At 37.4% G+C, this 12128-nt stretch overlaps 5 protein-coding genes across 5 annotated transcripts; 1 reads left to right on the top strand and 4 right to left on the bottom strand.

Annotated features, from left to right (window-relative positions):
* BDF20DRAFT_865637 (kinase-like domain-containing protein) lies at positions 1-4433 on the top strand. The gene is made up of 8 exons (XM_053080806.1): positions 1-27; positions 116-531; positions 624-716; positions 803-1131; positions 1227-1360; positions 1437-1469; positions 1540-4040; positions 4117-4433. Exons 2-8 carry the CDS (start codon positions 484-486, stop codon positions 4309-4311), a joined length of 3333 nt encoding a protein of 1110 aa, XP_052937439.1. The 5' UTR covers positions 1-27; positions 116-483; the 3' UTR covers positions 4312-4433.
* Positions 4434-4555: 122 nt separating this feature from the next.
* Positions 4556-5095, bottom strand: BDF20DRAFT_912408 (uncharacterized protein; the record flags this gene model as incomplete). Its single annotated transcript, XM_053083951.1, has 1 exon — positions 4556-5095. One exon carries the CDS (start codon positions 5093-5095, stop codon positions 4556-4558), a length of 540 nt encoding a protein of 179 aa, XP_052937438.1.
* A 1188-nt stretch (positions 5096-6283) lies between these two features.
* On the bottom strand, positions 6284-6819 carry BDF20DRAFT_457428 (uncharacterized protein). Its single transcript, XM_053075491.1, has 3 exons — positions 6685-6819; positions 6465-6612; positions 6284-6380 (listed from the first exon to the last, which is right to left on the bottom strand). The coding sequence occupies exons 1-3, from the start codon at positions 6766-6768 to the stop codon at positions 6373-6375; spliced, it is 240 nt and encodes a 79-aa protein (XP_052937437.1). The 5' UTR covers positions 6769-6819; the 3' UTR covers positions 6284-6372.
* On the bottom strand, positions 6738-8023 carry BDF20DRAFT_457549 (uncharacterized protein). Its single transcript, XM_053075492.1, has 2 exons — positions 7137-8023; positions 6738-7050 (listed from the first exon to the last, which is right to left on the bottom strand). Exons 1-2 carry the CDS (start codon positions 7900-7902, stop codon positions 6944-6946), a joined length of 873 nt encoding a protein of 290 aa, XP_052937436.1. The 5' UTR covers positions 7903-8023; the 3' UTR covers positions 6738-6943.
* Positions 8024-8657: 634 nt separating this feature from the next.
* On the bottom strand, positions 8658-10210 carry BDF20DRAFT_865627 (Alpha/Beta hydrolase protein). The gene is made up of 5 exons (XM_053080805.1): positions 10042-10210; positions 9739-9973; positions 9382-9652; positions 9119-9307; positions 8658-9039 (listed from the first exon to the last, which is right to left on the bottom strand). Exons 1-5 carry the CDS (start codon positions 10149-10151, stop codon positions 8966-8968), a joined length of 879 nt encoding a protein of 292 aa, XP_052937435.1. The 5' UTR covers positions 10152-10210; the 3' UTR covers positions 8658-8965.
* Positions 10211-12128: the final 1918 nt, after the last annotated feature.

Raw genomic sequence — 12128 nt, 5'->3', positions numbered from 1 at the left:
AAGTCTTTGTACAACTTTAATTTTTAGGTATTACTCGATTGGACTCTTTAACAATCACCGTTAGTCGACGAAAATCCCCATAACTTTCTAACCCCTTTTTTTATGGCAAAAAAAGCACGTCTATTACTGCTTTATTTCTTTTTCTTTTCTTTTAACAATTTGTATTTTAGAACCATTAACAAAGTTGGATTAGATTCCCTTGATCAGCTTACCTTCCTTCATGCTACGACTTTAGATCTGGATACAACAACTTTTAACATCTTTACAGTCTTTATACCAACCAACAGCCATCTTAAATCTCATACTTCATATTGCATATTAGATTTTTCTTTAATCTGTTAATAACGATCAATAATACCTCTCGTTGATCTGTAGACCTCTTCCATTCCTTTTTCAGATATATCTGTATTTCATATCCTACATATACAAATAACTCCTCTATTTTACTATCCTTATATCTTCTATATAAAACCGTTTACTTGAATGTTGAGCTCGCCCAGAAATTCTGTTACACACAATCAACAAGCTAAAGTAAAATATCCGTCTTAGAAGTAGATCAAAAAAATACAGGTGTATCAAAATGGAAAGCCAATGCTAAATTGAATTTTCTCATGCTTCTTTAGCTAGCAATAGATTATACCGAATTACTTAAGGAGCTATCGTCGCATGAAATAACGTCCGTTGGTTGCTATACAATAGGAGAAACTATTGGCCAGGTAACGGTTCTTTTTTTTTTGGACTTGGGTAAGTTTATAGCTAAATGTCTCTTACAAACGATCCTTAATTTTTATTGTATGATCAGGGAACCTACGGGAAGGTTAAAAAGGGCTTCCATAAATTAACAGGAAAAGTAGTTGCAATCAAGAAAATCAGTAAACAGCATGCGGCTATGATGGCTAGAGAGATTCATCACCATCGACAATTAAAGCATCCTAATATTGTTATGTTATACGAAATGATTACAACAGAATCGGCTATACATATCATATCAGAGTATTGTTCTAATGGAGATTTGTTAGATGCTCTGACGAAAGAACCTACCGGCCGCTGCTCCGAACCCAAAGTGCGCAGATGGTGTCAACAGTTGGCAGATGCCATCAAATATTGTCATACGCGTGGCATAGTGCATAGGTAGGAATTAAAAGCCCTCTTCACGAGTCTCCCTGCTAATATGACTCCTAATATATTCATTAATTCCCATTTCTGAACTTTACTTTTTTTTACAGAGATCTTAAACTAGAGAATATCTTATTGGATTCAAATGATAATGCCAAGATATGCGATTTTGGTTTTGCACGTTTTGCGCAGAAAAACCAATTTTTAGAAACATTTTGTGGTAGTCTTAGTTATTCAGCTCCTGGTAAGAAGCCAACAATTTTCGAATGATTCTGCTGAAGCTTGGTTGAAAATTAAATGTTTCTAACCAAAAATAATAGAGGTGATATTATGCAAAAAATATAGAGGGCCAGGTAATGCCATGATTTGAGAAACTATTAAATCGGTCAACCACCAGCGTTAATAATCGTAATTTGATTATAGAGTGTGATGTTTGGTCACTAGGAGTTATCTTATACACACTGCTTGCTGGAGAATATCCTTTTGACGATGATTCTGACGTAGTCACTCAACGAAAGATCGTGGCAGTGGATTATGTGATACCCTTCTATTTCTCCGCAGACTTGAGCGACCTTATAACGAATATGCTCCAACTCGTGCCATCAAATAGACTGACAATAGATGCCATTTTAAATCATCCTTGGACAACGGCGTCAACAATAGTAGATGATGACGAAGAACCACAGGAGGAAACAGAAGCTCACAGTGACGAGTCATCACTTGAAGAAGAGGAAACATGCGTAACTCCATCAACTTCAACGACCACTGCCGATCTCGTAGTTGCAGCTGAGATGAATACCATTCTTACAGAAAAAAACCGCAGTCTAGACACGCCCACTTCTGACCCTATCAATAAGCCTATAGCAAATGACTCTGCACTACCTGATACGATAATCAAATTTTCGCCACATGTACGATCTAGCTTAGGCATAACGTTAAGGCCCTCCCAATCACTACAACAGCAGCAACAACAGCAACAAAAATCTCCACGATTCTCAGCACCTACAAGTCTATCATCCCCTCATCAACAATCAACCCTATATTCCTATACAATTTTGCATAACCACCATTCACAACAACCTCCTTATAGAACTTCTCTACCATCCTCATTTCACAAAACGTCTAAATATCTTCATTACGATACCATTACTTCGCATCAGCATGAGCTGCCTGCTATGACTCCTGTAGAGCAACGCTTATTTGCTGCTTTGACAGCAGCAGGTTTTGATAAAGATGCCCTTATTAAGATGCAATCTGGACAGTGCGATACTTCAAGCACCTTATGGCACATTCTACTAGAAAATATGTCAAAAAATCCATCTATCACCTCTGGACAAGGATCACAGTCTGTTCCTGATGCATTTGTCTCCGCCATTCAGTCTCGAAATCAAAATATGTTGCTCTCTCTGGCCTCTTTTGGCGAAGCAGCAAAAAAACAATCCTCGGCAACACATCCCTGTTTCAGGCCGTTTGATTTTACTACTACCACGCCAACCAACAAAACCGGAATTGACCGCGGTATTCAGACAAGTAGTATTGAAGACAACGAGATAGGGGTTGTGAATTGCAACGATGATGGTTCGCTCAAAAAGCCGCGAGAGACAGCAACATCATACTTAAAGTCCTACCCTCGGCCACCTACCTCAGCAAGTCAGCAAAAAATAGAAACGGTTGGTTTTGGATCTCCTGTTCTTCCAAAACACTCCCTTCATTCTCCATCATCTACGACCTACGGAAAACCATCATGGCTTTCATCTGTCAAATCATGGTTTGGTTCTCCGACTCTAGCTTATAATACTAACACAGTTGGTCAACAGCAGCAACGACATTGCTCCTCTACCAATTGCTCTACTGTTTCCTCACCTATTGCTTCACCCTCCAGTTATCGTAACTTCGACACCACTGTGCAAAGCAACGATGCTTCCAGGATTATATCTTCGCCTATTTATAGAAATGGTGGCTCACTATCATCTCAACAACAACAAAAATATAGAAGACGTGCTTTACAATTATCCACACCACCCACAGGTGAAATAGATAAAATGGCGTTTATTAGTGTGGGTGTATCTGCACCAACTACAAGCAAGCGTTTTAGTCGACGGCTATCGACCGCTTCAAATAGCAGCAAGAGGACTTCCTCTGCCACAGGAAGAATTACTACTAATTATAGCAATAATATAACATATCAGCAATATATTTCAGATATCGCGTCTGTTGATAATATGTTGCTAATGCCTCGACCTACTACAGCATTCATGTCACCATCTACAAAAGACGCCAATTTTTCAATTTTGACAGATACTGCTGAGCTTCAAGAGATTGATATGCTGACAGCAAAACGCTATCCGTCCTCCAGTATTTTGTGCCATGATGCAAACAATTTCTGTGAACGAAGGGATCCGATTTATGATAGCGTTAGTAGCTATAGTAGTAACAGTGACAGTACTAGCAGTGATTCTATCGATGATGATGTTGAAGAGGCCGCTAATGACAGAAATTCGCTACCTGTACACACGCAGCAGTCAGAGCAATTTGATTGCACACTAGACTCATCAACGTCATTCACTTTTGGCAATGAAAGTAACGCGGCGCCATTACAGATAAACGAGTCTGTTTCGATGCTGTCACAGGAAGAACAACGTTTGAAAGAAGAACCTTTCACATCTATAATTACAACAACTACTACTATGACTGATAATACCACATCTGTACCCAACAGCCTTCCGATGAACTCTACAACAGCTGCTGAGCCGTTTGTAAAGAACACAGATAACGATGTTGAAAGTGAACTTGAAAGCATTGTTCTTCCAAAAGGAGAAGAGAAGAAGCAAACTTCTAATAATCATTCTCGATTAACAGAAGTGCTTGAAATGAAGAAAACGAGCACCAGTAACAGAAAACTTATCAAACCACTTACACTTTCTGTAAGTTTCATTCTTTCAATAATATGAGAAAGAACGAGCACTTCCCTAAACAATGTCTTCTTTAAAAATCATATAGGAAAAAGCAATGTTACCTGGTGCTCCTTCTAGCTCGTTGTCCTCACCTACTACTTCTCTCTTCAGCCCTCGATCCTCACGGTTTGAATTTACGCCTAGATCAAGGCTCAGCGTTTATGGTATGCAAGAATCGAGGAGTACACCCATGACTTCAAAAATTATTGTAGAGGAAGAAGAAGAGGAAGAGGAAATCTAAAGAAAACAAGCTAGATTAAAAAAAAAAAAAAATAACAATTTATTATATTTCATACTACTTATCTTCTGTAATCACATAATGCATTTCATCTTATAAAAACCGTCAGAACTTAGAAGTAATACTGTTCTCGATATACTGTAAAATAAGGTTCGAATATATTTATTGAATACAATGGGATGATAGTATGTTGATATGCTTTAACTGTTACTGATATGCTCATCAAAACTTTTGGTATAATATGAATTTAAGATTGTTCGGCAATCTCTTTCAGCAATTTTGCTTTTCGTGTCTTCATGTGTTGCGCTAGATTCTCTTTCCCCATTTGTTCGTAGGCTTCCGCTAATTGCTCGTAAGCATCCTTCAGTCGTGTCTGACAGTATTTGACCGAGCTTGCGTCATGCTCTAGTAATTTTTCCCAATGTTTGACGGCGATGGACAAGTTACTTTCGCATAATATAAAATTTTGAGTGCGGAAATAAGCATCGGCTAATTGAGCATAAGCGTCTGCTTGTACTTTTCTTAATTCATTTAACCGCTTATAATACTTGTCTTTTTCTTGTTGACTGGCTGATAATGATGGTTTTTCTAATGTTTGATTTTCAACGATCTGCACGATTTTTGCCAAGTAGGGTATTGAGCCACGAATGCCATCCTTCTGTTTACGTTTTTGAAGATCGGTGACGATTTTTGTTAGAACTTGTAATTCAAGTAGATTAGCAGGGTTGACCGTTTTTGAATGTAAAGCTTCTGGTTTTTTATTAATGCTATTATTGGTGTTACTCATTCAGGGTTTTCGATCCTGTGTTTTCCCAATCAATCCATTATCTGAGGAAAGGAGCAAAAAGGCAATACATCACAGAAAACGAAAATCGTCTCGTGACCGCTGGAGCTGGAATTCATGCAAAGGCAAAAGTAAAAACGCACACCCTAAAAGATAAAGATTATCGTAAAAGGAAGCGAAGTAAACTATTATCGCTGTGCGAGTGAACCAGAACGGAACATTCACGAGTGCCGAAGGATATAATTTCAAGGACTCACGCCAAAGACAAAAGGATTAAGACATATTATAAATTCTTTTCCATAAAGAGACACGACCTTTTTTGGCACCTTTAGCAACAACGGAAGGATAGTAAACTTCATGAAAACTGACATAGAATGATATTTTACTTGAAAATTCGACTTAGTCAGTCGAGAGTACAGTATGGAAGTCGATACAGTATATGCAAGATCCGTTTATTTGAAACAAATTATTCACTGCAAGTTCATCGCTTGAATCTGTGCATAAAAGTCCTTCACTGCTTTGTTCGTTTTAACGCTATCTATTTTGAAATTTTTAACCTGAAGGTTTTCCATGCATCTTGCACGGGATAATGCTACGTATACTTGCCCATTTGCAAATGCTTTGGCTAGATCTACTTTCACATATTCAATTGTCTGTCCTTGCGATTTATGTATGGACATGGCCCAAGATAAGAGCAACGGTATCTGTGCCCTGGTATGTTTTGTATCTACTCACAATTTCAATGTCAATCCTCTTATTGAAAATTGTGCATTTGGAAAAATATAAACTTACCCCCCTGATTAAATTGCCATAGTTCTCTATGAATCACTCGCTCTTCCCCGTTATTGAACTTAACCTTTGGGAGGTTCTCACCGGTGTTACTCGTTTCAAAGCCAATAACAATTCCAATGGAACCATTGACCAATGTTTTGCTGAGATTTTTGATAAGCATTACTTGCGCCCCCTCCTTTAAAGTTAATAAAAAAGTTGCGATACAATTATCCAATACAGTATAGGAGCCTGTATCTTGCGCCCTAAATAAATGCACTTCACCAGGTAATTCTTGTAGTTTTTTGTTATTGGCAGCTTCCACTTCCTTCTTTCTTGGATATCTATTTTGCTTACAATTATCAGCACAGAAGATTGCTAAAATGTACCAGTAAACGATTTATATATTTACAGTTCGGTAGGGCTGATATCGATTTTGACTGTTGGAGGACGGCTTAACGTCTGTATTTCTTGCGCTATTTCATTTGATAATTCTCCATGTCTTATAGCCTCTAATATTCTGACAAATTCTAATGTGATAGTAAACATATTTTATTATCATAGCTGTTGAATGGTATATTACCAAAACTTACTAAAAACTTACTAAAATCCTTTTGACGAAAGAACGATTTTAGGAGCATCACTTTCATGTTCAAATCTTTCCAACATCGAGCTTTAAATGCAAAATCATCGTTTGGCTTTGTGTGATCTGCAACAGGAGGCAGCTGATAAAAATCTCCACAGAAGACAACCTAAATAGCGTAGAATTTTGGTTGGGTTAATCAATGCAGATAATATAAATTCTATACTTTCATTCTGCTTACCTGTATACCACCAAACGGAGCATTGGATAGTCGTACCTTCCTCGCAATTTGATCCAACAGATCTAAAAGTCTACCACTTATCATGGATATTTCATCGATAATTAAAACCTTGACTCGCAACCATCGTGTTCTTGCAGAGCTTGTCTTTTTGATTTTATTGACGTAGTAATTAACATCTTCTTGAGCAAGGCCTACAGAAGCGAAACTGCAAGAGTGCTAAGTGCTGAGAAAAGTTCGACAATAACCTTACAAAACAGGTTTACCTGTGCACTGTAACACCGTCAATATTTAATGCTGCGATGCCTGTTGATGCTGTAACTGCAACTTCATTATCTGCGTATTTACTTCTAACTGTACTTATAATCGCTAAAAGGCATAGTAAAAAAGGTAAATTGATCACTTCACTTCAATGCAAAACGATCAATATAACATTCGTGTCAAAGCTACTATACCCTTCAGTAAAACTGATTTACCAGTTCCTGCAGAGCCAGTGATCAATGCATTTTCCTTTTCGGCCACAATCCAATCATGGATTCTCTTTTGCTCATCGTTTAAACCTTGGTATAATCCCTCTGCGCTTTGCACAGACATTTGACGGCTCTTTGTAGCCATTGAAAATACAGCAGGCAGCACCCTTCTTTTACGTCGTCCAACCGTGGTAGCAGGGTTTAGAGGAGTGGTCAATGAATCCCAATCGGTAGATGATCTTCTTTTTTTCTTTTTCTGGCTATTGCTATTATCATTTGTATCCTCATCTTGTTTTCCAGGCCTGTTATTAAGTTTTGCTTCTGATGGTAGACTGTCAACAATATCTAAAGAACCGCTACTTTGATGTACAGCGACAGTCGCATTATCTCCTATTTTTTCGTCTCGCTCTGCTGTGTATTTCCCTTGATTGCAGCTGTTTGCTTCCACCTCGTCGTCGTCTAAGACGAATGTTTCGTCATAAATATTCTCAATAACAGTAACGTCTAAGTCCTGGCCAACGCTACAGTAAAGCTTCGTCAGACTATCAGCGTCTTTGGCGTTGTCATTTTCCTTGGTCAAAAGAGGCCTGTTGCTGGGTGTGGTGAAAACTATTCTCTCACCGATCAATGGTAATAGTTCTTTTGGAGTAGGAAACATGCTTTTCAGTATCCAGCTGCCAAATTCTGGATCATAACCTGCAATTTTGATCGTAATCTCGTTCTCATCGTTGGTACAGTACGATTCAGTCATGGCTGTTTCAATGGAAATGCTGGCAACTGTGAACCACAAAAATACTTAACTGGGTTACAAAGTTGAAGAATCGTTTAATTCAACTTTAACAACAGGCGTTTTCTTTTCTTTTTGACGCTTATATTATAGTACTGCACTTTGGTGAAGACTAGTGACTTTAGGACAATTGCAAATGTGGTTTTAAAAAGACCACCGAAATACTTCTCTTGGGTATAATAAAGCAAATTGTTAAAAAAGCATCTTCAGTCCGAGGTCGCCCATCGATATACGCTTAACCCAACAGTTGCAACATGACTTCCCAAACACTCATAAACGGCCCAACCTGTCAAATCAAATCCGTCAAAATAAGCAACAGCAAACTTCGGTTCCAATGGCACAATAATATTTGTTCTTGCTCCTGAATAGGAGATTGACTTTTCTTGATGACCACTTGATCTATTCTTCAGAATACGACACATATTCTTGACAAAAAATGTATTGCTTGCAAGTGAGCTGCATAAAACATCTATAAATCAGGCACTGAATCCACGTCCCCTTACCGCAAAAACGTTGTTTGACCTTTTCAAATCTGCTATAAAAGAAGATAAAATGCTATTCCCAAAAGCATCACCCTAATCATACAGGAAGACAGACAAAAATGCATGCTAGGCTGTTGAGATTTGAAATTCAAAAGGTTACAAAATTGTTGCCGCATACTATAGGACATATTTTATATACAATAGTCAATGACACTAGTGATTTTTTACAACAAGCATTAGTAAATTTATATGTTAATTATTATGTGTTGCCTTTTAACCCTTTGGATGTTGATTGCCTCATCAAATCCGTTTGATATAATGCTACTACCCCTATACTACCATTTGATTGAACGGTTAAAGCTATAGCAAGAGAACAAACTATCTTTAGAGGCTTTTTATTAGCATAAGTGAGGAATAGGAAATATAGGGAAAAGGTATCGTTAGACAAGTATTTGGGCTATGCAATTTCAGTAACAGGTAAAGTAGGGTAGTTCATCATTTTCTTAATCCAGAGGCATGACAACAACTATTCTTGGGACTTCTGGCTAACAGCGTTTCTTCATCCATTCAACATAATAATCAGTGACCTGCTGCCTTTCTGGCATTTTCTCATTGTGCACTATATGTTCATAAAGCATACAGAGCGTTTAATATCTGCTTTGTTTTGGTAAAAAGTTAAAGGAATCCGTATACATTACATTCATGGTATAATCCTTTCCAGTTCTTCAATTCCTTGTCTTCACTGCTAGTCATTTCGAAAGCATCTGAGCATCCGTTAAAAGAGTTGATAGGGTCCGCATCACCATGAGAGTATAATATAGGCGTTTTAATTGATTTTGGTAATGATTTTTTCAAAAGATCCGTTCCTGCATCAAGGAATCCTTTCACTGTCATGGTAAAGGGGAGTATGATACGTTAAATGTCTTGCTACACAAAAATTAACTTCATTTCTATTACTTACATGTGGCTAAAGTTGCATAATCGTGAACCAACGGGTCATCTTTATATTTTTGTATCTCCTCTTCGTCATGTGAAATTCCAGCAGGATCCACACCTGCTTTTATAGTAATACTAGGTAGAAATTTGGCGAGAAATTGAAGTGGATAGTATTTTATAGCAGGTACTGGCATTGATAATGTAACTAAGGGCGCAGATGCAATAGCTCCTCGAAGTAGTTTTACACCTTCAAAGGTGTCCCCTCTGGCTAGATAGTTTAAAATGAGACCACCGCCCTAAAAGTTATCATATGGATGAGTCTTAGGTTAAGCTGACTGCGTAGAACGATAAATTCTAAACAAGAAACAAATCATCCACTTACCATACTGTGTCCCATTAAGAAAAGTGGAATTTCTTCTCTTTTAATGCTTTTGATGGTTTCATCAATATCCTTCAACGCAGTTTCGTACCCTCCATTATTGCCGAAAAGAGAGGTCTTTTTTGCTGTTTCGCCCCAACCACGTTGATCGAAACCAGTGGATTCGATGCCTTGTTGAGCAAAATATGTAAACATTCTATCGTACCTTCCGACATGTTCGCCAAAACCATGCACCAAACTAAGTATATGTGCAAGAACAGGCTTAATTTCTCGACTCTTTCAATAACAACCTCTTTTTGTTTTTACATTAACATTGCAGTGGGTGGCTGATTCGTTGATTTCCAAGTTTTTGTGTAGAGCTCATGGCCATCTTTTGTTCGAAACCAATTGCTAATTACGTTGGCTTCTGCTGTCATTGTGTGTGCGCAAAGTGTAAATTGAAAGAGAAAAGGGGAAACAGGAACAAGAATTAAGTTTTTGAAACAACGAGCATTTTTCAAAAATGCTGCAGTTATCTCTGTGTAGCTTTCTTCCAATCCCAAGGCTTTGTGGAACCAAATTCACTGTTTAAACACAATGTCTCATATGTCAATGGAGGAGATAACTGATTCTTATATGCAGAATAATTATATTTTGTCAACAATATAAGAAATATATAGTTCCTTTAGGATAAGAATAAGGAAACTATACTATACTATGGCTATCTGGTCAAAAAAAAGAGTAATTTGTGCAAAGAGATTCTTATTATTATCCTACACTGATTATTAACGGCAATACAAGGCGCACATTACAGTCTACAAGCAAGTAGAATGGTTATACAAATACGTTTAGTATCCTTTATTGTGTATCGTTATTCCTGGCCTAGGAAAAATAAAAGCGACAATAGACTAGTGTTCGCTACACTGTGAAGTCAGAAGAGGAGATATTACTTCCATTGCATTGCCAAACATCCTGTATTGATTGCCGCTAGGCAACAGCAACCATTATGAGATACATCTTAGCTTCTCATCTTTACTTTTACTTAGTTGCAAATGTAAACAAAACTGACAAGTACACATCGAATACAACGCTTTTATTCCACACTGTTGCCTGGACTTCTCTACTCATTGCTACACTTTGCAGATGCGCTCTTCATTCATTCTCTCAGAATGAGTTATTCACTCCGTTTGACTACAGTTTATTTTGCTCAAAACTACATTCTATTTTACACTAATTCCACATAACTATTAGAAAGTCCAGCAGTAAATTGTACACTTCAGCAACATATGCATTACTCATCAAAACTGATATCTGCTAACGCTGTTTTTCTATCATTTTTTTTTTCCATTGAACGTTTCTCTTCATTACAAAGAATTTAGACAAAGACAAAAAATTTCAAATAAAAAGACAGGTTATTCTTGAGCAATGCGTTGTAAAAGACAAGTAAAAAGTGGCAAGTCCTTCTTAGAAAATGAAAAAAATGAGCCAAGAAAATACTTGTTTTGACATACTGGCTCATCCTTATCCTATAATGAAAGGCTTGTAGACTTCAATTTTCATTACGCCAGCCAACTATATTACTTTTCATAAAAAGTTATCAAAGCAGTTCGCAAAGGCTTCTTATAAGACAAAGGCAAATGTTAAGCATTGTAGATAGCAACCAGCTTTTTTCTTCCGTTCTGCTCGAAATGCGAGTCAAATGTGTAAACTTTTCGACTTCAAATAACCGTTTCCTGTTATCGAATGTTTCTAGTAAGCAGCCCGGCACTGCCTCTCTTTCTTCGCTATTCGTAGTGGCTGTTTTATAACTCGATTGGCTTCGATGCGAATATGGGTTTCTCTTAACAATGGAATGTTCACTATCTACCGATGATGCGAAACCAATGGTTTGTCAATTAGTGTATTTGTCCATTAAACTACATAGAGGAGCGAACAATACATATCGCAAGTTTACCGTCTCCTTGTTTTACAGCATAAATGAGTCATGTGTAATGCACAAATTAATCTATTGCCCTCTAACGAGCATTTATATTGGTTTTACTTATTTAAATTCTATTAACGAAGAGAATTTACGTATATTATGAACGGCCCTACTGCCTTTCTTGACGACGAATTACAATGGAAGACACCGTTGTAGCCAATGATATACTTATAGGTGAAGAACCACGTGTAAATAAATACTGATAATTTACTGTGTGCATCAAAGAGAAACTACTTGGAAAGATGCTGACAAGTTTCGACGTGAGAGATTTGAGAGCAATAGAGGAGGAACAGGAAACATATATACGCTTTTCAAACCAGACAGCACGTAAATAATGATACCATAAGATTATTATGGAATTTGGTTTGAACATGAGCAAAGTGCATTCTTGTCAATGCTCCGTAAGTAAAGGACATAAAGAAGGAAAATCTCT

This window comes from Mycotypha africana (assembly GCF_025528875.1).
Source record: "Mycotypha africana strain NRRL 2978 chromosome Unknown BDF20scaffold_4, whole genome shotgun sequence".
Taxonomy (NCBI): Eukaryota; Fungi; Mucoromycota; class Mucoromycetes; order Mucorales; family Mycotyphaceae; genus Mycotypha; species Mycotypha africana.
The sequence above is the reverse complement of the archived record's forward strand: the minus strand, read 5'-3'. Positions and strand labels throughout refer to the sequence as shown.

Excerpts from the sequence above, each read along its gene's own strand:
- BDF20DRAFT_865637 (XM_053080806.1), top strand. The coding sequence starts at position 484 with ATGTTGAGCTCGCCCAGAAATTCTGTTACACACAATCAACAAGCTAAA. Across the intron at positions 717-802 it reads TAGGAGAAACTATTGGCCAG|GGAACCTACGGGAAGGTTAA; the intron begins GTAACGGTTCTT and ends TTGTATGATCAG. Across the intron at positions 1,470-1,539 it reads CAAAAAATATAGAGGGCCAG|AGTGTGATGTTTGGTCACTA; the intron begins GTAATGCCATGA and ends ATTTGATTATAG.
- BDF20DRAFT_457428 (XM_053075491.1), bottom strand. The coding sequence starts at position 6,768 with ATGATAAGTGGTAGACTTTTAGATCTGTTGGATCAAATTGCGAGGAAG. Across the intron at positions 6,613-6,684 it reads CTCCGTTTGGTGGTATACAG|GTTGTCTTCTGTGGAGATTT; the intron begins GTAAGCAGAATG and ends TACGCTATTTAG.
- BDF20DRAFT_457549 (XM_053075492.1), bottom strand. The coding sequence starts at position 7,902 with ATGACTGAATCGTACTGTACCAACGATGAGAACGAGATTACGATCAAA. Across the intron at positions 7,051-7,136 it reads TAAATCAGTTTTACTGAAGG|CGATTATAAGTACAGTTAGA; the intron begins GTATAGTAGCTT and ends TATGCCTTTTAG.
- BDF20DRAFT_865627 (XM_053080805.1), bottom strand. The coding sequence starts at position 10,151 with ATGACAGCAGAAGCCAACGTAATTAGCAATTGGTTTCGAACAAAAGAT. Across the intron at positions 9,653-9,738 it reads TCTTAATGGGACACAGTATG|GGCGGTGGTCTCATTTTAAA; the intron begins GTAAGTGGATGA and ends GATAACTTTTAG. Across the intron at positions 9,040-9,118 it reads GAAAGGATTATACCATGAAT|TGCACAATGAGAAAATGCCA; the intron begins GTAATGTATACG and ends ATGAACATATAG.